At 34.9% G+C, this 24,287-nt stretch overlaps 3 protein-coding genes across 3 annotated transcripts in view; 2 read left to right on the forward strand and 1 right to left on the reverse strand.

The window, feature by feature from the left end:
* Positions 1-6,507, forward strand: part of LOC121391199 (nitric oxide synthase, inducible-like) — a 12,912-nt gene extending 6,405 nt beyond the window's left edge. The window contains 11 exon segments of the mRNA XM_041522899.1: positions 837-985; positions 1,377-1,551; positions 1,598-1,665; positions 1,667-1,694; positions 1,737-1,805; positions 1,854-1,914; positions 1,917-1,978; positions 3,132-3,267; positions 4,811-5,010; positions 5,582-5,812; positions 6,265-6,507. Coding sequence (XP_041378833.1) covers positions 837-985; positions 1,377-1,551; positions 1,598-1,665; positions 1,667-1,694; positions 1,737-1,805; positions 1,854-1,914; positions 1,917-1,978; positions 3,132-3,267; positions 4,811-5,010; positions 5,582-5,812; positions 6,265-6,507 — 1,422 coding nt within the window.
* A 2,537-nt stretch (positions 6,508-9,044) lies between these two features.
* LOC121391200 (ATP-dependent DNA/RNA helicase DHX36-like) lies at positions 9,045-11,998 on the reverse strand. The gene is given in 18 exon segments (XM_041522900.1): positions 9,045-9,051; positions 9,455-9,622; positions 9,686-9,771; positions 9,773-9,914; positions 10,136-10,187; positions 10,190-10,226; positions 10,287-10,327; positions 10,330-10,405; positions 10,451-10,655; positions 10,890-10,941; positions 10,944-10,970; positions 11,018-11,082; positions 11,131-11,232; positions 11,286-11,330; positions 11,332-11,436; positions 11,525-11,635; positions 11,710-11,823; positions 11,898-11,998. Coding segments are annotated over 18 exon segments (1,536 nt in total).
* Positions 11,999-12,829: 831 nt separating this feature from the next.
* LOC121391201 (unconventional myosin-Ic-like) lies at positions 12,830-15,935 on the forward strand. Its single transcript, XM_041522901.1, is given in 15 exon segments — positions 12,830-12,945; positions 13,023-13,081; positions 13,084-13,147; positions 13,593-13,695; positions 14,121-14,229; positions 14,286-14,318; positions 14,321-14,364; positions 14,444-14,620; positions 14,998-15,189; positions 15,251-15,381; positions 15,383-15,422; positions 15,470-15,496; positions 15,499-15,555; positions 15,609-15,718; positions 15,863-15,935. Coding segments are annotated over 15 exon segments (1,335 nt in total).
* The last annotated feature ends 8,352 nt before the right edge of the window (positions 15,936-24,287 follow it).

A 24,287-nucleotide genomic window follows, 5' to 3' on the forward strand; every position in this document is an offset into this window, starting at 1 on the left:
ACACTCTTATTGTTCTATTCATCTGTCCATTGACACTCTCATCATCTGTCCATCGACACTCTTATTGTTCCATCATCTGTCCATTGACACTCTTATTGTTCTATTCATCTGTCCATTGACACTCTCATCATCTGTCCATCGACACTCTTATTGTTCCATCATCTGTCCATTGACACTCTTATTGTTCCATCATCTGTCCATTGACACTCTCATCATCTGTCCATCAACACTCTTATTGTTCCATCATCTGTCCATTGACACTCTTATTGTTCCATCATCTGTCCATTGACACTCTCATCATCTGTCCATTGACACTCTTATTGTTCCATCATCTGTCCATTGACATTCTTATTGTTCTATTCATCTGTCCATTGACACTCTCATCATCTGACCATCGACACTCTTATTGTTCCATCATCTGTCCATTGACACTCTTATTGTTCCATCATCTGTCCATTGACACTCTCATCATCTGTCCATCGACACTCTTATTGTTCCATCATCTGTCCATTGACACTCTTATTGTTCTATTCATCTGTCCATTGACACTCTCATCATCTGTCCATCGACACTCTTATTGTTCCATCATCTGTCCATTGACACTCTTATTGTTCTATTCATCTGTCCATTGACACTCTCATCATCTGTCCATCGACACTCTTATTGTTCCATCATCTGTCCTTTGACACTCTTATTGTTCCATCATCTGTCCATTGACACTCTTATTGTTCCATCATCTGTCCATTGACACCCTTATTGTTCTATTCATCTGTCCATTGACACTCTTATTGTTCCATCATCTGTCCATTTGTTCATTCATTCATCCATACATCTAGGTATGCCGTCGTTTGGGTTGGTCTCCACCTTATGGACATCCTGGAATGTTTGATGTTCTACCATTAGTATTACAAGCTAATGGAGGAGATCCTGAAGTATTTGTAATACCAAATGATCTTGTACTTCAAATAGACATTATACATCCAGAGTAAGATATAAAATGGATGAATGAATGGAAGAATGGATGAAGAATGATGAATGAATGGAAGAATGGATGAATGAATGGAAGAATGGATGGATGGATGGAAGAATGGATGAATGAATGGAAAATGGATGGATGGAAGGATGGATGGAAGAATGGATGAATGAATGGAAGAATGGATGGATGGATGGAAGAATGGATGAATGAATGGAAGAATGGATGGATGGATGGATGGATGGAAGAATGGATGAATGAATGGAAGAATGGATGGATGGAAGGATGGATGGAAGAATGGATGAATGAATGGAAGAATGGATGGATGGATGGAAGAATGGATGGATGGATGGAAGAATGGATGGATAGATGAACAGTTAGATATGAACATTTCTATATCCAGGTACAAATGGTTCAGGGATCTCAATTTACGTTGGTATGCTGTACCTGCTGTGTCAGCATTGATGTTAGATGTTGGAGGTTTAGAATTTACAGCTGCTCCATTCAATGGTTGGTACATGAGCTCAGAAATAGGAGCACGAAATTTTTCTGATGAATATCGCTATAACATGTTGAAAGTAATTAATAAATAAAATAATTAGAAAATATTAAATCACTTATTAGCCCGTGGCTGAAAAAATGGGCCTGAATACTGGTTCATATCGATTATGGAGAGACAGGCTTTGGTTGAGATGAATACTGCTGTTTATACAGTTATCAAGTATGATAAATCCAGTATTGTCATAATATTATATCTTAATAGAAAGCTGGAGTCACTATTGTTGATCATCATTCAGCAACTGAGTCGTTTATGACATTCTTTAAAAATGAGGTAAACCCTGTTAATTTTGTTATTATATTTATTAATTGATTGTTGTAGAGTGTAATACGTGGTGGATGTCCTGCTGACTGGGTGTGGCTAGTCCCACCCATTTCTGGTGCACTACAAAACTCTTCCATCAAGAAATGTTGCTCTATTATCTTTCACCAAGTTATGAGTATCAGGTATTAACTATGTCATCATTATGACATCATTATGATGCAATATAGGAAGAAGCCTGGAAGTATTATCATTTACCTGGTGACATGCCACGGCTAGTGGGCCTAAAAATTCAAAACAATTGTTGAGTGAGTTCTCCATTTAATTAGTTAATTAATTAATTAATGAAGTAATGGTATTATATATCATCTATTGATCCATTTATATTGCTATGCATCTATCAAGTTCATACTTATAGATTCAATTTATTTTCAATGTATTTATTGGTGTAAATTTTCTATATGTCTATTAAGAAATCATCCATCCATTTCCTTCTATTCCACAGTATGGTAATTGAGACCCAAAGAATGATGAAGACTGTCAGATCAAGAGAATTAAGGCCACTGTATTGTATGCCACTGAAACAGGACGTTCCAAGAACTACGCCAACATTGTCGAAAATCTATTTGATCGTACATTCAACTGTTCAGTTTATTCTATGGACGAGTACAACAAAGCAAATTTAGAACATGAGCAGCTGGTCCTGATTGTAACGAGTACTTTTGGGAGTGGTGATCCACCTTCAAATGGAGAGGTATTTGTTTGTTTGTTTTTGTTTACGATTTTAAATTGTTTTGTATTAGTTGTTTGGACGTTATCTATTAGATCTACGAGCTGGTCGAGTAGGAGGGTAAGATCAAAGGGTGTGTGTTTATGAAGTAAAATCTAATATTTGTAGGTTCATGCCTCAGAAAAGGTCACAGCGTGTTAGCGCTGTGGTTCGACCATCTGCTGAAATGTTAGCTAAAGCACGAGAAGATATGGCACAACCTTTATCACAAGTGAAGTATGTCCATTTGTCTGTCTGTCCATCCATAAATTCTATTTATCCATCCATTTTAGATATGCTGTTTTTGGATTAGGTTCACGTGCTTATCCAACTTCTGTGCTTTTGCTCATACAATGGACAATCTCTTTATGTCTCTTGGAGCAGAACAGACATACCCATGTGGTGAAGGAGATGAGCTCTGTGGACAAGAGGAAAGCTTTCAAAGTTGGCTACGAGAATGTTACATGGTAATCTTAACTTTTTCAAATTTGTTACTTTTTTTTTCAAATTTTGTTATTTTCTTTTTTGTCTTTTTTTTATTTTAATGATATTTTTTTATTGTTTCCTAGAAAACTTGTGAGTTATATCGAATATCACCACGAATAGAAGAGAATGAATTTACTCCTGGTAAATCAGAGTACAAGAAGGACTGTTTTCGTATTACACCATTCAGAGATGAAACACCAACCAAAGATCTTTGTAGAGGTTAGTACAGTCCTTAGGAAGATGTCCTTTGATAACAACATTGAAGCCTATTTTGAGTGAGTCTTTTCTTCTAATAGATTTATCTCATGTTCATAACAAGAAAGTTCATACTGCCACTTTGAAGTCTCGTACTAAACTCCAATCACAGCACTCTGAGTATGTTTTTATCAAATTTTATCACATCTCTCTCTCTCTCTCTCTAGACGAAGTACTATTCTGGTTACTCTTGAACCTCAACGTCACATGTCCTATCAACCTGGAGATCACATTGCTATTTATGCTCAAAATAATCCAAACCTTGTCAAAGAACTACTTGGAAGACTCAACTTACCTTGTTCTCCTGATGAAGCTATAATTGTTGAGTCCTCGATCACAAATCAAGACGGTACGTCAATCTATCATTGATCCATTTTGCTGACCATGTGTCCATTTTCAATTCATATGTCCATTCAGAAACAACCACATGGATTACTGAAAGACGTTTGCCAGTTCCTGTTACTTTAATTGAGGCATTTACTTATTATCTTGATATTACGACTCCGCCCACTCCACAGCTGCTACAGCTGTTTCAAAAAATGGTACCATCTATATTCATGTATCCATTATACTCACAATATCTATCCATTTCTCAATAGGCAACACGCCAAGTTGATCAAGAAACATTACAAGAACTTGGAAGAGGAGGGGATTTGTATGAAGATTGGAAATATGAACGATTTCCAAATTTAATTGAAGTCCTTGATCAATTTCATTCATTAAAACTTGACGTAGCATTACTTCTACAACAGCTTCCATTATTACAATGTGTAAGTAGACAGTTCTCTCTTTGATATAATTCTTATATCTCCGATATTTTAATAGCGCTATTATTCCATCAGTTCTTCGCCTAAAGTTTATCCCAATGAAATTCATATTACTGTTGCCGTGGTAATGTTTAGGAAAAGGGGTGGCCGAGGACCTCGTCATTATGGAGTGTGTTCAACTTGGTTAAATAAGCTAGAAACTGGATCCAGTATACCTTGTGTTGTCAGAAGGTAAGTCAGCATAATTATAGCATTAAATACAACCTTTCTCAGAGCCACTTCATTTCACATGCCAGAAGACACTCATACTCCTATCGTTATGGTGGGACCAGGGACTGGAATAGCGCCATTCAGAGGTTTCTGGCAAGAAAGGATGCATGCCAGAAGTGAAGCTTTGAAAAAGCACTTCTCTCAGCAATCACTCCAACACAACCTCCTGGTCCTCGTCGTATTAAAAAGGGACAAGCTCAAATACCAGATACCCCAGCTAATAAAATTAGCATTGGAACAGCTGGTGGTCTACAAATTCCTGCCATCGTCGTGGTTTTGTTTCCACGGTAACAGCTCCAGTTGCAAGCATGCTAGAAGTAGAAATTCGTCAACAGGCACCTGTCTCTGATCTTGAAGAGGATGAGGAAAGTGACTTAGACGAGGACAAAGATGAAGAAGATAACAAACCACAAAGAAAATACATTTTGAACTCCCAACAAATAAACCATTTAATCCGCTACGACGTTCAGCTTCTGATGAATTTCAGAGTAAAAATCTGGCTGAGTTGATTGCTGCACGACAACGAGAATGGGGAGAAATGACGTTGTATTTTGGTTGTCGTCGTAGCGATACTGATTACATTTATAAAGAGGAGATACAGAAGGCTCACATTACTGGTGCTTTAACTAATGTTCGCGTTGCATTCTCCAGAGAACCTGACCAACAAAAGGTACATTGTTCATGAAGACATGTTCTTGTATCTACATGTATATTTTTAGACATATGTTCAACATTTATTAAAGAAGGATGCTGATATGATTGTCCAACAATTGATTGAAGAAAGGGGCCATTTTTATGTGTGTGGGGACATTTCCATGGCAGCAGACTGGGACGTACCCTCCAAAATATCTTTGAAGAGAATGCAGCTATGTCTGCTGATGAAGCACGCCAATTAATTGAGTCCATGAAGGTAGTAAAAATGGACAGATGGATGGATTGATGGTCAAATGGACAGATAGTTATTATTTTTACACACTCAAGGATAATGGTTACTATCATGAAGACATTTTTGGAGTGACGCTTAAAACAGCTGAAGTTACTAACAGAGTTAGAGCAGCTGCTAAAAAGTGAGGATTTTCTCTTAATCTTTCTTTATTCTTTCTATTCTCAGAGCTTGGAGAATTTTAGTAACAGCTGCAGATGGTAATCCGCTAACACCAATGTCTGCTCGACCACCAGTCACACCTACCACTGTAAGGATACAATGTATGACATCATAATGACATCATTATCTCATACAGCCTGCAATACCAGACACTCCTATTGATGGCAGTTTCCGCATTCCCTCCAGACTTCCAAAACGTCCTACAGTGACTGTATTGATTCCTACGCCGACATCAGCTAATGAACCTGTATCTCCTATGACCAGATTGTACGTAGAACAAAATACAACAAGTGAAGGGAAAAAGGGAGGGAAGACGAAGAAATGGCAAGATCAGAAGAGATGGGAACAACCGAGGGGACAGTATCAAGTGTTATACAATACTCCACCCTCGAGTCCCTCATCTCATTCTGTCTGTAGCAATCCCTTCTCAAGTCCTCCTCCCTCTCCCTCTAGCTCTAACTCAATTAAAATATGGGTATAATTAGATTGGGAACACTTAAGAAATTAGTGTATTATTAGTATATTATTAGGATATTGATGACAGCAAATTAGTATACTATTAGTATATTATTAGGATATTGAGTGATATCTTTTGTGTTAATAATACAGCCAAACCTTTAACTATAAATAAGTAATTATAGTTCTTAATTACTACTACCCAGCACAAAATATTGTTTAAGGTGCTAATTAATGCTAATATGATAATATTTTTTCTTAATTTTTAGAGGTAGTTCTCAACCTTTTCCAGATATCTTGGGCCAACAAAATCAGTAGGGTTGATATCATTAATACAAAATGTATCACTTTATTGTTTCCTAGGCAACCAATATTGACTTCAGTGTAAATAGACGTGCTAAGTATTATCGCAGTCGTCTTGGCTCTAACTCGCTTCAAGAGGAAGAAGAAAGTGAAGAGACAAAAGTTGGTATGATTCGTATCACAGATTATGGCAATTTAAGTGAGAAGACAATACTTGAGCCGCAGAGTCCAACCAAACCTGATGATGTAATATTACGTAAAAGTGAACAAATGAAGAAAGTCATAAGAAGAAAAGAGCCTTGAGAAAAATTCGTAGTAACTCACTTGTACAAACTGATGTTTGACATAATAGATGTTCTCTTTCTCCTTTATACAATTCATAATTTTATGGGATGTCGCATTTTGATAAGAACAATAGGTGTTTTTAATTATGATTTTTCACATTAACCTAATAATAAGTGATTTTCTCCTTTATACAATTCATAATTTTATTGATGTCACAATAGGTGTTTATTTAATAATGATTTTTCACATAACCTAATAAAAATAATTTTTGTAACATTTTAATTACATGCATTAACTATATTCATTGTGTTTTAATATTCATAGCCAATTATTATTAACTATATTCATTGCTCGAATTAGTATTTACATAGCCAGGAACAATATGGTGCAATGTTGTAGCTATATAAGGTCTCTAAGCATAGTGATCATACCAAATAGTAAATATAACATTACTTTACAAAAATGGCTACACCTTTGAAGATTGAAGACCCTACTTTCCACAAGTATGAAAAAATGGAAGAAAGTACAAGGGGACTAGAAGGACGTGAGTTAAACCACATCAAACAATGGATTGTTATGGAAAAATACATGGAGCTAATTTATCTCTGACTGTATGGAGCAAAGCATCAGGGAAATTGGAGTAAAGATAGGTCGAAGGAATGATTATTTAAAACCTGGAGAGAATTTCTTTGGGTTAGAAAGTCAATTAATATTACTTCAAACATTGAGACAGAACTCTGAACACTTTGGAAAAATCTGACATCAAAACCAAAATCTTTGACAATATATGGTGAATTATTTGGAGGTTAGTATTGTAATATCATATGACTGTCACATGACCTTAATCTCTATTCAAGGTTACTATCCACATTCATCAGTGGATCCAATCCAGGAGTAACACACGTTCAAAAAGAAGTGGCCTATTGTCCAGAGATTAAATTTTGTGCCTATGATATTCTCCTTTCCCAAATAACAGAGAACAAGGTGATCCTCATTCATTTACTTGAGAAATACATTTAAATTTTTTTTTTAATTACAGACTACATAGATTATGACATAGCTATGCCTTTATTATCTGAAGCAGGGTTTATGTACTCCAGACCACTCTTTAGTGGTACTTTAAAGAAGTGACTAACTATCCTCTGGATTTATAACAACATTGCCTGCTCAATTTAGTCTACCAACAATAGATAATAACTTAGCAGAAGTGTGGTCATCAGCCTCTGAAAACGTTGTCATAGAAACTCATAAAGGACCAATGCGAATAATATTTAAACGAAAAATACCCAAATTTTCTGAACGTCGAGCTTTACCAAAACCAATTGAACATGAGGACTTCAAGAAACGTTATAAAGATCTTGATAATTTTGAAATGTTAAAATATGAGATGTATGCTCTGATAACAGAACAACGATTAGTGAATGCTATCTCTAAGTTTGGTAGGCCAGAAAAAAGGAAGACTACATTGAACTTAGAAAATGTTAGTTGATGATGTCATGGAAACTCTCCAAGATGATAATAAAGAAATGTGGACAAATGTGAAGAAGATTGTAACGCTATGGCAATGTTAAAAAAAGAGGTGTGGTCACAATGTTCGCAGCTAATTAAATCTTATAAACCTTAAATTAAATCAGAAGATTAGTTTAAAGCATTTATTTATTTTTTAAAAAGATTTAACAATGATAGATTGGTTGTCATAGCAATTGTTGTTACCATGACAACCATGTTACTATTATTTCCGATGAGGGTATAAATGTTTCCCTTGAGCAAGTCTCTCATGTTGTTTAGTATAATCCTCACTTGTAATTAAATCAATAATGGCTTGTATGAGTTGAGAACAGGAGAGGGATCACGAGGAGAATACAACACCATATTTGGCTGCGATATCTTCTCCTCTAAGACTACATCTAACTGACGACGCATGTCCTAATGGATAGATAGATGAGTTAATGGATAGATATATGGGTAAAAGGACGAATGAATTGATGGATGGATAGATGTACATACTTTGACCATTTCTGCTGTGTGTTTAGATGCTTGGAATACAATCCATTTATCAACAGACACAGTGCCTTCTGTCTCATGTACAGTAATATCTCCACCAAAGAAAAGAAGTGGCAATGGAGATATGATTGATGCATCATGAATAAAAATAGCACTACTTTTAAACTAAAATTCAAAATAAAATAGATAGAGATCATTTTAATATTAAGTAGAACTTACTTTTGTATGATATATTAAAAACTGAGATTTGAATTGAGGTACTTCACAGTTTACTGACTTTGGATGAAACTTAACCTTACCATCTTGCTGTGTATAGAGCTTGGCTGACCTTAGCAGAGAGATATAAAGAGAGAGAGAGAGAGAGATTAAGAGAGAGAGAGAGAGAGAGAGAGAGAGAGAGAGAATAGAAGAGTTAGAAATAAGTATACAAACCTTTTACCAGGTGTAATTTTAGCCACATTAGGGTAGAGACCAGCACACAAGATGCTTTGACTAATTTTAAATTGTCTACAAAATCAATAAATATTTAAAATAATATCAAACATTAATTATTAATACCTGAAATTAATATTAACAGAACATCTTTGGGATCTGTATTGTTTACAAATCCTGTATCTTTTAAACAGACTAGCAAACTGCCGCTTCATATTTGGACAACATCTAAAATATAAAAAAATAAAAGGACATCAGTTTGTGTTTATCTTACTCCAAGTGTATTGGATGATAGGAAATTGTCCAACAATATTGACGCGTGTTCCCATGAATTGACTTCTCCCCAACCTCTAAATGCATTGAGTAAAGCAATATGATCACTCTCAGAATCACCAGCAAATCGACGTCTAATTCTGTCTGCCTCATCTTGTTTGTGCTAAAGAGAGAGAGAGAGAGAGACAGAGAGAGAGAGAGAGAGAGAGAGACCAGAGAGACAGAGACTATCAACTAATTGAACAGTAAAACTTACCAATGAATCACAAAAGGTTCTTTAAATCCGAGAGTACTAGCTATTGTTAACACAGGATCTAAACATGAAAACATTGCCCCAAACAATATAATCTTCCCAACACGAGGATGAACAGGTAAATTAGCTATATGATAACCTAATGAAGTTAACTCCTCAGAGTAGTAAGCGCTCGCTATAAAACAAATAAAATCTTAGTTATGCAAGGTGTTAATTAGGTAGGTGTGGTTTCACAAACTTACCAAATTCTTTAACAATTTTATAGCATCATTTACTGCTTTTGCAGGAGGAGGTTCTAGAGCTCGTTCTAGAAATGGCCCCCCCAGCTAGACCAAGACGAAGAACTTTGATTTGAAGAACTAACTCCTCTAACGGTGTTCGTAACATTTCTGGCAATTGGAACTCAGCCATTTGTGAGTATTGATGACGAGTGAACAAATGAAAACAATGACCAGATTGAACTCTATGTAAGAAATAATAGAAAAAGAGATTATTGAATGAATGAATGAATTAATTATATTGTATGCCATTCCTGAAACATTACACTATTGCTCTGAATGCAATGTAGGAAATAAAAGGGCACATGTCCACATGACATTCACATGATGTTTGGTGAAAGGAGTCATAGCCATTACAACTTCAAGTGGCTTATGGTAGCTTTTCACCAGACAAAGGACACAACACTTACCTTCCGCTCTCCCCCTTCTTTGTCTAGCAGCTGCTTTGCTTTCCCAACAGCATCTAAACAAGCTAATTGGTTAGCTACATCATATGTCTAAATGGACACACAATTATAAAATGGATACACAGTTTTCAGAAATGGATGTTAACATACTGTCTCTTTGACTTTACCACAATCAATGACATATATGACACATCAATTGTAATGCTTGTTTCAGCTATATTGGTTGCTATGACGATCTTCCTCACTCCATCAGGTGGACGATCGAACACCTAACAAAAAGATGTACATAACTATGGTGTGGTAACCCCGCCCACCTGTTTTTTTGAAAGGCAGTTTGGCATAAGAGAATGCAATGGAATAACTAAATAATGGGAGGGGCTTCGAAACATGACATCACTTTTTAGCATATCATTTAATTTACTGATTGTGTCCCATCCAGGAAGAAAGACAAGTATAGCTCCGCCCTCCATTGAGCGACAGACATATCGTAACAATGTCATAATAAATGGAAATCTATCTCTTCAAAGTTCATAACTCGTAGAGCTAGTCACTCTAGATGGGTATGTCCCTGCTCGTTCTATTTTTATCAATGTATTCTTCAATTTGTACTTGTCTCTCTTCCTTTTCTAACCACTCTTGTTTCCCACGTCCATAACGAGACCAATGGGGACGACCCTTTCTAGAATCCTGATCAGGAGAAGGCTGATATCTAAAAGAAAACATAACGATGTACATGTTTACAAGTAGATTTACTCTGTTAATTTTAGGACATCTTCAAGATAATATTTTGTACAGGAAAAAACCCTCCAGGGATTGAGATAATTGGAGCATCATCTAATTAAGTCATGTGACTACATGTGATGATCACATGATCCACTTACTGAAATATTTTGAAAATATTTCTTCATTGATTGTAGCACTCATCAAAATTAATTTGAGGTCGGGTCTGTGTGGTTGAGGAGGAGTTCAAAGGTCACCAGCTAATTAGACTGACCTTTGAGGCAAAATATCTTTAATAATAATAGTCAGGAAATCAGATATATTGTTACGCTCATGGACTTCATCAAGAACTAGATGTGAACATTGATGGAGAAGACTGTAATAATGGACACATGATCTCAATAAATGGACCTACAACTTTCAACTTACGGATCACTGATTAATCTTCGTACCATAACACCAGTTGTGCATATAAATAGATCCCCATGTCCGAGGGAGAACTTGTTCCAATCTTATCTGATATCCAACAGATTTACCCAAAGACTCCGCTCTCTCTGCTGCCACACGTGTGGACTAGTGGGTATGACATCATAGAAATCACATGACATTTAGAGCCACATCCTCTCATTATTACATCAAGGTAACAATAGATAATTAACAAACCTGATATAGCACTAATTCTCCTCGGCTGAGTAGAAATCACATGACATTTAGAGCCACACCCTCTCATTATTGCATCATCAAGAATAATTGAGATACCTAATAATAAAATATAAAGACTAACACCCAATACAAGACTGAGTCTGAGACCCATACTAAACTGGACTGAGATCCAAACCTATTATACACTGACCTGGTAGTTTTTCCACATCCAGTTTCTCCACTAATAACTACAACTTGATGTTCCTCAATAGCTTTTAAGATTTCACCCAGCATATTCCAAGATGGAAGCTGATAACGGTAAATCCTATAGAACAAGTTCTTACATAATATATGCAATAAATAAAGATTTAATAAAATAATGTTGCTATGGTAACATACAAGCATAGTTTGGTAGCCATGATAAGACCGTTTCTCTTCCAGTTCTTGTTTTGTTGTTCCTCTGATATAGTCAGCGGCACATCCTGAGTCTTTGATGACATCCTATATAGGGGCGGAGTCATTGTCATAGCAATGGGAGTAGTATCCATGGCAACTAACATCTGGACTATCAATTTCTTCCACTTTTTTTACCACCATAGCTATGATATAGAACAATAGGAGTAAGGAATGTTCCTCTCTTACCCTCAGCTCCCCTAAGAACTGGAACTCTGCTGTACAGAGTCAACATCAAGTAATATCTGTGATATCTTACCCTCTAATCTTTTATCAATACTAACTACAGCACGCTAAATAATGTAATATTAAAATATTTCACTTAATTAGAGACTTACTTCTTTCTTCTCCCTTTCTTTTTTTCCTAGCTTGCGATAATTGTTTGTAGTACTCACCAATCTCACGACCACTGAGACCTGAGGGGGGACCACCTCTTTGCCCTCGTCCGCCCTCTCCCCGACCTTGTCTATTAGGCCCTCCCCGCCCCTGACCACAACAATGTTGACTCATTCCTATATACAAGTATAAATCTCAATGTATTACAGTATATCTACTACCTGACACCTGGTCTTTCGTTTTTAGACCACCAGACGACGCCCGTACTGATAGCCCTCCTCATTCAAATGTACCGTGGGGCAAAGTTGCTGACCACACCTACATCCCACGCCTTTAAATTAAACTGGAATTTTGCATATAAAGGTATATTATTCTGTTATTTACTCACTGTAATTGCTTCCCTAAAAGTTTTGGCCATCAATTGTTTGTGGCATAGTTTTCCTAATATAGTCAGTCTACTCCTCCATCTTTTGCTTTAGCTCAAAACGAGAGGAGATCATCGAAGATCGATCCAGTTCTACTAGAAGGAGATCGCAGCAAACATGGAGAGTGCATTAGTGAGTAGAGATCGTATGGGTTTGCAGGACTTTGTCCTCTTAGAAGACTATCAGAACGAAGATGCCTTCTTAGAAAACCTGCAGAAAAGATTTAAAAGAACGTTTGATATATGTAAGTCACATGGCTGTGTAGTACATGTGGGATCACACAAGGTGTGTGCTTTGTATAATTTTAAAGTTATTTTTTTTAACAGACCTACATTGGATCTGTGTTGGTGTCCGTTAATCCATCAGGCAACTCGATATTTACGATATTGGTACCATGGAAACATACCGAGGTGTTAATTTCTATGAATTGCCACCTCTATGTAAGGAGAGAGAGAGAGAGAGAGAGAGAGAGGGAGAGAGAGAGAGAGAGAGAAGAAGGGAGAAATTATTTCCTTCAGGTGCATTATCACTGTTCTTAAATAATGGTTTATATAAGCTCATAACAGCGGTAATCTTTTGACAATTACTAATAATCACAAGTTTCTCTAATGTTTGTATACTATAGTTTGAATATGACAAGGCTAACACTTCAGTAATTTTATAGATTAATATTGCTTTGACCTCAAATAGGAAATATATATATATATATTAGTAGTAAACAAACCATAATGATCATAACAATGTAGGAAAAGTATTGTAAAACTCTGTTCTGTAAGGGCATCCTATAATATAAGTAGATGTAACATAATATATAGATATATATATAAATTATTTATTCATCTAAATAAGTTATCAAATGTTTTTTTTATATCAATTGTTTACATTTCAGTTTTGCTATTTCTGATACGGCATACCGAGCAATGAGAGACGAAGGTAGAGATCAATGTATCTTTGATATCAGGGAGAGTGGAGCTGAAAAACAGGTGCAATAAAACAATGGATGAATAACTAGATGAATGGATGGATGGACAGATGGATTTTGGACTATTTATAGTGATTTCATAATACCATCTGGTCCATTAACATACAATAGCAATAACACAAATACTTAAGATACATTTGTATCATATCTTGTCTGTCTCTTATAAAGTAATGATCTGTGAACATTTCAAGCCACAAACTTGTCATACTTACTAGACACACCTGTTATATTCTTGTCATAACCAATTCTACCACATTTTAATTAACTAATAAATTCAATTTTTCATTGTTTTTCATTTTAATACCATATATGGCATAAATACTGTGTAGGTAGGATCTTTAATTATTTTATGGTCAGACTCAAGATTAAGTTGCTCTTGGAATGTTTTACTCAAAATTTGTCTAGATTATCTGTCTAATTTTGTAGAGGCAAGTAAAAAAAATCCTACAATATTTGGCTCAATGCAGTGGCCACAAAGGAGAAGTAGACAGAGTAAAAGATCGTCTATTACAATCAAATCCAGTGTTGGAAGTATGTTACTACATATTATCATAACTTCCTCTCATTAACTATTCATTCCTTGTTTATTAGCTTTTGGAAATGCTAAAACTAATCATAATGATAATCATCTCGTTTTGGAAAGTACATGGATATTCAGTTTGATTTTAAAGTTAGTAAGGAAACATTAAATACTACTAGCTTCTGTATTAACTATTGTTATATATACAATCATTCTGTTCTATATATAGGGTGCTCCTGTTGGTGGACATATTAAAAATTATTTATTGGAGAAGTCTCGCGTTATTTACCAACAAAATGGAGAGAGAAACTTTCACATTTTTTATCAGTTGCTTCAAGCTGACTCCACCCTCCTTAACGAGCTTGGTCTTAAGTCTTCTGCTGATGATTATCACTTTCTCTCTCAGGTATTACCATACTGTCAATATGCATCCATTTTATTAATTATGTATACATTTATAACATATATATCCATATTAGGGAGATTCTACGATTGTTCACAGTATCAATGACAAGACCGACTTTGTACAAGTTCAGAAAGCTCTTAAAATTCTTGGGTCTCAGAGGATGAAGTTAAAGTAATGAAGTATAATTGTCTTGTGATCTTTTCAATATCTTACAGTCATTGGGTATATTGTTGGTGCTATTATTCTTTTGGGTAATGTTAATTTTGAGGTAATGAACAGGGGTTGCTCGTTTTAGTGATAGCGGGGAAGAACTGCCAACATTGCTAAGGTAACATTGAATTCTACTTTCATCATTTGTATCTCTTTCTCTCTCATAGTTATTTCAATGCCCTCAAGAGAAATTGGACACTGCTTTGACTAACCGATCAATTGAAGCTAGACAAGAGAAGCTTATCTCTCCTTTAACAGTGGAACAGGCATCTTATTGTCGTGATGCATTAGCTAAAGCTGTTTATGAAAGAATGTTTAATTGGTTGGTAAAGAGATTGAATTCATCATTAGAGGACAAGGTATTATAGGTTATCTGTCCATCCATTCATCTGTCTATGTGTCCATCCATTCATCTTTTAGAGCAAATTTAGAAAGACAGTAAGGGGTTTGTTGGACATTTATGGATTTGAAATATTTGAACTTAATTCATTTGAACAATTTTGTATCAACTACTGTAATGAGAAATTACAGCAACTGTTTATTGAACTTACTGAAAATAGAACAAGAAGAATATCTCAATGAAGGAATTAAGGTCAGACTGGTTCAATAGTTTTTAAAAATTTTATTTCTGTTCTTCAGTGGGAGCCTGTGGAATATTTTAACAACAAAAAATTATCTGTGATCTTGTGGAAGAAAAGCACAGGGGTATCATTGCTGTATTGTCAGTCACATGATAATCACATGATATATGCATTCAATGACTCTGCCCTTTAATTAGGATGAAGAATGTCTCCGCCCAGGTGATGTCTCGGACCAAACCTTTTTTACTAAGTTAACAGCTGTGGTAGGCACTCATGTTCATTTTATTACGTACGTCACACCCTCCATGTCTACAATGTTATAAACACAACCCCATCACGTAGGTATCACATCCTCTTTACTCTTTCTCTCTCTCCTCCCTCCCCCCTCTTCTCAAATAATGCATTCGTACATGTACTGCATATATGTAACAGTGAGACCTCAGATTATGAGGGACGCAAGACAATTGAACGGGGACCAGTTTCGTTTGAGGCACTACGCTGGAGATGTGACCTATAAATATTGAGGGTTGTGGTATGGAAATATTCGAGTTTTTAGTATAGAAGTATGAGATATGGAAATATGAGAGCATAAAAGATAGAAAAATATAGAAAAAATGAAGGTATATGGTTGAAAGTATGAAATTATTTTGTACGGAAGTATGATAGTATTTAGTATAGAATTAGAGGTATGGAAGTATGAAATTATCTAGCATGAAATAGGGGTGTATTTGGTATAGAGGTATGAAGTATATATGATATGAGTCTATCTTATTTATAGGTTTTGTTGACAAGAATAATGACACTTGCTTTACAGAAGTTCAAAAGAAGTATAGTCCTATGATACTACAAACTGAGGACTATTTCTAACGTATTTATTTCAAAGGCACTTAGCGCTAGTGCTAATTATTGTTCTGTCAGAAGTTTTCCCAGAATCTGAACACTGGTGTCACAAAAGAGACCACCGACGGTAATAATTAAAATGAGATATTTTTTGTTGACTGCACCTCCTTAATTAGGCTGGTACTCAGTTCAAGTTCAAGCTGGCCTTGAATTAAATGGATATCCTCCATGTCCCAAAGAGCCCTCTTTATGTCAGATGTATTAAACCTAATAGCAAGAAACAGTCTTGTATGTACTAGATAGTAGTCATATCACTTACTCACTCTCTCTCTCTCTCTCTTTCTCTCACACTCTAGCCAACTTTGAGTCTCATCTTGTACGTCATCAAGTCAAGTACCTTGGTCTTATGAGAACTTGAGAGTTAGAACGAGCAGGTTTCTGTTATCGTCGTGTTTTTGGTATCTTCCTCCTCCAGAGGTGACATTATTTTATTGTTATCGTCTTTGATCTCTATAATAAAATAGATACAGTCATTGTGTCCAGCTACTTGCCTAATTGGGAAGGTATTGATATCTAAATGATATCAATTTGATGCCTACTTCAATATATTAGTATTGACAATTGATTTCAAATATGATTTGTATTGATCACATGTTTGACCATTACTATTGAAAAATGATGTTAATATGATTTGTATTGATCTATACACAAGGTCCTATAGCTGAAGGTGTAGAGACATTATGCAAACACATGGATTAGCTGATAAAGAATACAGTATTGGACAGTAAGTCATTTTGATATTATTTGATTGCAAATTTAAATAATTATTTATATTTTAGTACAAAAAATTTTCATTCGATTTCCCTAAAACTCTGTTTGAAATAGAAGATCGTCTTGAGAAGAGAAAGCACGAGATAGGTGTGTAATGATAAATTGTATGTACATTTAGAACTCTTTCTTTCTCTCTCTCTCTCCTTAAAGTGACCAAGTTAACTGCTCATTGGCGTAATGTACATTTGCCCAGAAGAACGTTTTTTTTGCCAGCTGAAGTGGGGCTGTAAGCACGCAATGAATCATTCTATTATTTTAATATATTTTTTTATTAGCTATTATTTTTCAAAAAAATGGGATCGTCTGGACATTTGGTACTTGTTGTTTTGTCAAGCGATATCGTGCAGCTGTTATGGTTCAAAAACATTGGAAACGTTTTGTAACTCGCGTTATTTCTTCCGCTACAAGGCAGCGACACTTAAAATTAGTCAGAAAGTAAGTTTATTATTTAAAAATATTACTTTAAAATTGATTTGTTTTAATAAGATAGGCATTAATAAAGGTCTGTATGTTGCTAGGAACCAAACTAAATGTCCAGCGAGACATAGAGAATCAAGTATGTTAGTCTATACTGAAAGTATACTGAGTTTGATACTGACTTTACACTTTTAGTTCCTTGAATAGTTGTTAAGTTCAAGGTAACAGCGGTGATAGGATCTCAGTGATCAGGTGCGCTTTACCTAAAAGTGTTCTGACTATTGACACACAATGGCCACCAGCCCCTCCTGCTTTTAAAGAGAGGTAGTATGGATCCATCAAATTACATGTATATATCCATTGCTACATCTATGTATCTATTAATTGCATGTATATATCCATTACTACATCTATGTATCTATTAATTTACTACAATGGATCTATATACGTACTATCATTACTACATCTATGTATCTATATGCATTGCATGTGTATATATCGCATTAACTACATCTATGTATCTTTAATCATTAAGCCATGCTACCTATGTATCATTATTACCTGTATATATCCATTGCTACATCTATTGTATCTATTAATTACATGTATTCTATCCATTGCTACATCTATGTATCTATTAATTCCATGTATATATCCATTACTACATCTATGTATCTATTATTGCATGTGTGTATTCATATTTTTAGGCTTCAGATTTGTTGAGAAAATATTACCGCCAACATTTAGCGGGTCGACTCATGAAAGGACTCTCGGAAGACAGGAAAGAAACAGGTAATTAATCAATAACTATGAATAATTAATAGATATATTTTAAAGTTGACTATGAAAAGCATCAGCCAGTGACTTATTCAAAGACAAGAAGTCATCCTATCCAGATAGTGTTCCTAGATTGTTTGTAACCAGTCATCTATGTGAGTTAAAGTGTATTTTATTTCATTATTAAAGTGTTCTTTTTAGCTGACGGTGGAATTAAATTCAAAAGTAAGAAACTTTGATCCCAAAAATCCAGATGCTGGGCTCATAAAGTAATAAAAGTTTTTCATGTGTGACATGGCCCACTTACAAAGAATTTCCTCCTTTTAGTACTCTCTTAATTGTATCAAATTTGATCGTCATGGTTACAAACCTCGTAAACGAATATTTATGATGACAGATAAAGTAACTGCTATAATAATAATAATAATAATTATATTTAATTACAGGGTTGCTATCTCCTGAGCCTGGTAGCTTTAAAATTAAAGAACAATTTGAATACCCACGAATTCATGGTATATCTGTGAGTAATCTTAGTGACGGGATTATAGTGATACGAATACCTGTTGACGGAGAAGAAAGCAAGGTTGTGTAATTATTATCTCCATCCTTTAATACTGTTCTCTCTTCTCCTGTTGGTTGTACAGGGTGATCTTATACTGCAGACTGATACTCATGTGATAGAAACTGCTTTTAAAATAGCACTTTATTCCGAAAAGGTAGAGAAAGTCCAGATTGAAACTTCAGGAAGGTAAAAAAAAACAACCACCACAGCTTGTGTAATTATCTCTTCTAGTTTAAACCATGGGTATGGGTTTAGGTAGAGTAGGGACTATTTCATTTTCTGTTGGGTAAGTTTCATATTCTATAATTCCATTCTAATTCCATTCTGTATTTATTATATTTCCATTCTTAATATTCTATGTTCTGTACAGCATGTTTTGTTCTACATTTCAATATTCCATACTGGATACTCTGCACACCCCATATTCCATACTGCATATTCCCTTCTGGATATTCCATATTCCATACTAGTCATTCCATTCTATATATTCTATGTTTCATTCTGCATATTTCATACTACATATTCCATTTTGGATACTCCATGTTCCATATTCACATTCCCATTCTGCATACATATTCCTTGATACTATATATTCTATTCTCGATATTCCATGTTTCATACTATATTCTATTCTAGTGAACCACCATTTGCTGGCAAAGGAAAGACTGGGAATTTGGAAATAGTAAGTTTTATTGAATAATATAATTTTATTTATTTTGTTCTGTCATTAGATTGCTCCTTCTAAGTGAACTGGGAAATATACTATCTCTCTCAAATCTTAATTTATTTTTTGATAATGTAATATGTAGTATTAGGAAAAAGAATTGATTTCTGTAGAATAGAGAATAATGTCAACTAATTTAAATTAACTTCAATAACGCACGTCTTTTAATTTTGCGGGGCGTGGCGGTCTGGGAATGATAGACTAAGGCCGTTAGTGCAAAATGAATGTATATGAAGTGCTGAAAACAACTCCCAAAGGTCAAACTCTCTTATTCTTCATTATGGGATCGACGTAAAAACCCCTGAACCAACAGTAGGACTCCATTTTTTAATGTACTTACATTATCTCAATTTACAGCTAAAACTTTTAAAAGATATTACCAGTCCCCAAATATTTCACACGATGCTGGCACAACATCGTATAAAGACACATGTACTGACTCCACCCACATTAGGAGAGGAACAGAGGTACATTACATCACCTATGGAATATGTTATATAATATATTAAAGATACGAGTTGTTTGATGCCCAGGAATCCAGTCCTGAACCACCTGGGTCTGATTCCTATTCAAAAAGTCCTCAGCCTCAGTCTCCTATAAAAATTCTTGAGGAAGATGTGAGGGCGTGTCAAGCATCACTAGAGGATGAAGTTAAAGCTGAAGTCAAAGTACATTTATGAAGCCAGTCACTTGCTATCTTATCATTTATACAGGAAGCTATGACTGAACGTCGACAATCTTTTTATGCTCAGCGTGATGCAAATAGGAATTATAATGATGCCAGTTTTCTTGCGAGATCAGTTCCATCGTACAATAGCAACAGAGATTGAGAGAGAGAAGAAAAGAGACAACAAGAAAAGGAGTTGTATGTACTTTAAATATGTTGTTATTATATTATTGTAAATTGGTGACATAGAGAATTATTAGTGGAGATTGAAATAAAGTTATTGGATAAGAATCATGCATCGCATATGAGGTCAGAACTCCTTTGTTGTCTATCCATTTATCCATCCATCTGTCCATTTATCATCCATCTGTCCCATTATCCATCTATCTGTCCATTTATTAGCTTCTATTTATCCATTTTCCATTGATAGACATGGAGAAAAGAGTTCACGCTACTGAACAAAAATTAACACAAGAGTTGCAGAGACTAGAGTTACAACGGTATATATATCTTTATTATATATAATATATTTCTCTCTCTCTCTCTTAGGAGAGAGACATTGCCGAACAAGAGTATAGAAACTTAAAGAAGAGCAATAAATTTTGTTAGAAAGATCACTCACTTTTACAAGCTGTACATATCATCAATATCTGGATCCTAATATTCTTAAACAAGTCAAACATATCTATGAACACATACAACAGATATAAACTTTGCTGCCACTCAAGAACAATTATCAAATCCTGATAATACTAAAGTAACAACAATATTCATATACTATACTACCTGTTTGGTTATAGCTGGCTAACTTGAAGGCATTACTGAGTGGTTTTCAACCATTTCTACCTGCTTTGAAAGATAATTGAGAAAGTTAATGCAGCTGTTGAAGCTGAAAGACAAAGATTAGAAGAGCAGAAGAGACAACTTGAGAGCAGGAAAAACTTCTTAAAGAGAGACAAAAGAAGGCTGAGCAACAACAACAACAACAACACAACAACAACAACATGAATCAACTCAAATGTCTAAGGAAATACCATCAGCTGGAAAAAGTGTAGTGAGTATCTCCTCTCATCTCCTTTATTTGTTTTAATTATTATAGTAAGTATTTCATCAAGTGCTCTACAACAATATCAAACATTACAAGATAAACTAAAAGAAACAGAACAATATATATCTAGTCTGACTAAGATCTACTGATCCTCAAGTTAGCTCTCTTCTCTCTCTCTCTCTCTCTCTCTCTCTCTCTCTCTCTCTCGTTCATACTTTTTCTTATTTTTCTAGATAAAAAAAGTAAGATTTTGATTTACAAAAAGCTGTCAATACTCCTGTCAGTGCTATATCTTCACAAAGTGGTGGTCATCTTCTTGATAAACTACGTCGATCAAACAGCTCTTATCTGGTAACTCCTGATTGAAGTTATTGGGAGAAAAGTATCAGTCAGTCAACATAAAGATGCCAAAATGTTTCTGTTTAAATTTACTAGCAAAAATATTAGTGGTAAGTGATGGATGGTATGGACAAGTAGATAAAATGGACAGACAGGTAGACAAATGGATACATGTTTTTTTCATTCTAGAAACAAGGAGAAGAACAAGTGTCATCACGATCAGACACAGCATTTCCTTTGCTGGACTTAATAGTTTTTCTCTGGAGTGAATACACAGAGTTGGTGATCTCTTCGTAGCTCATTGCCACGCCTCCTGTCCTGTACGTAGTACCAATGTATTTCATAACAAAGTGGAATGAAAGAAGTTGATTATCTTAGGTAATCATTCTAGTATACCTAGTATACTACTTGGTGTACTTCAGTATACTTTTAGGATTATGTAATCATAAAAGTATACTGAAGTATACTGAGTAGTACAGATAATGCTTTACATTTTACAGATTTACAGGGATATAAAATATCAGAAGAGGGTGTGGCTGAAAGTGAAGATGTCTATCTCAGGAGAATGAGTGGTATATAAGAATTTATGCTGCTGTCTTGCAAACTCCAGCTTGTACGAGATAAAGTGAGTATTTTAACCTTTGTTGTGATATTTGTTTTTGTTGGCTGTAGCCACACCCACATGGAGTAGAGAATGGATGGGTGTGGTAGCTAGAGTACTTAATACCATCCAGAACCTGGTATTACAGCGACAGCTTTACTGGATGTGTTAGGAGGTAAGTTAGATTTTAATTGTTCATATTATTTCAATATTTTTCTTTTAATGGAGTTGTACTAATAAATATAATACCTTGATATCTCAATAGGTAGCTGGTCATGCATTAGCCAAGACATATGGTAAACAGTTTTCAGAAAATGTTAAGTTTTTTATGTACGAATATCTACAAGGTTTGTGTGGGCTCACACATAATTAAATGGGTTGAGGTTACATAATAACATTTATAGAATTGAGGAGAGTGACCCTGACGAACAACGAGGACCTATTCAAGATTGGAAATATTTTTAGAAGTGAGTTTTGTAGTCAGTAATATTTGAGGTAATATCTTGTGTTATATTAGAATTGTATTAAACAGAGCATTCTGAACCAAAAGGAATTTATCATACGAGTTTGGCAGAATCAAAAAACTACAGATATCTTCAAAGCATAATACATTATGATAAATGATTTTTATATTGTCAAATTGAAAAGTAAAGACAGTATTTATGAAGAGTTTGTGTATAATATGTTCATTTTTTTCGGTCTCCAACAATCCCCCCAACTCTTCTTTTCCTTGTCTCTCTCGAAGTATTGTTAAAGTTCAATAACAAATGTTCTAAAGACGTCTTTACCATATTAGGATCATCCTCTAAATTGTATGGATTACACGTACACATTTTGTAGAGCTAAAGGAAAATTTATAAAATTGATATAATAGGTCTAATGAATTACCTGTTTGGTACTTGCCACTCTTGTTGTTGGGTCAGTATCAGGTTTGGGTGAGCAAGGAGAATACATTGTGAGTCTTTTAATTTTTGTTGTTTAATAAAATTATTTGTACCTAATATAAATTTAGAAGTTGATTATCATCTTATTTTAATAATCAAATTTATTTGCTCACCATTTAACTATCTCTCTTTCATTTTGAGAAGTACTTGGATTATAAACAATGACAACACCCTTTAATATCTTTAGCAAAAACGGGCCAACAATTCTCAAACCTATTATTATTATATTACACAAAATTTGTAATAATTACTACCATCTTATATATTGGAGTAAACTCACTGGGTACTGCCTCCACAGTCCCACAACTCCACAGCTTACTCTCACAACATCTCCAACAATCTCTCCATCAACATCAAACTCTAGTATACGTACTCCTTGTGTTGGATGATATTCTCCTCCATTACTTTCATGTAGCATCTCCTAAGATATTAGAAAATATAGTTTTACCACACTATAAGAAAAGAGAAAATAACATATAGCTTGTCATATTCGGCGCTTTATTTACCTGAGGGGGCCCACCATTAGTATCTTTGCTTTGAGGGACTCTTTATTTTGTTGTTGTTATGCGTGATGTAAACCACACCCATTAATTAATAGTTTAACTGCGGTAGCGGGAAATTTAAATGTTCATTGTTATGGGTTCTGCAGGAATATTGGAGCAGAAACTAAAGGACTTGAGGCAAAGAGGTTAGCAGTACTTCTCATATTAAATACTAACTGTTTTTAAAGTATTTAGAAACTAAAGGGCAATGAAAGAACAGCTGTAAACTACAGCTGCCAAATGATAGTCCCTGGAATCCACCATGCCAATTAATTCTGACCCAATGCAGCAAGTGGCAAGACTGAGATACGTGGTATGATGTACAATTTTTTATTTAAGGTATGAACATCATTATAGATAACAACATGGAATTAGTTTGTCCATCAGAACAGCTACAACAACAATTAGTGGCAAGCATTTCATGTTGGTCAGGTTACACAGCATTCAGCCTGACCCATCATATTTACATCCTTCCATTCTATCTATCCTATCTATCTTATGACTGTTTCATTCCCAGCCCACACTGTTCTGTTCCATACTCATACTGTTGTTTACATACCATTCCTCCTATACTATTCAATACC

Source organism: Gigantopelta aegis, unplaced genomic scaffold (assembly GCF_016097555.1).
Source record: "Gigantopelta aegis isolate Gae_Host unplaced genomic scaffold, Gae_host_genome ctg1945_pilon_pilon, whole genome shotgun sequence".
NCBI classification, from domain to species: domain Eukaryota; kingdom Metazoa; phylum Mollusca; class Gastropoda; order Neomphalida; family Peltospiridae; genus Gigantopelta; species Gigantopelta aegis.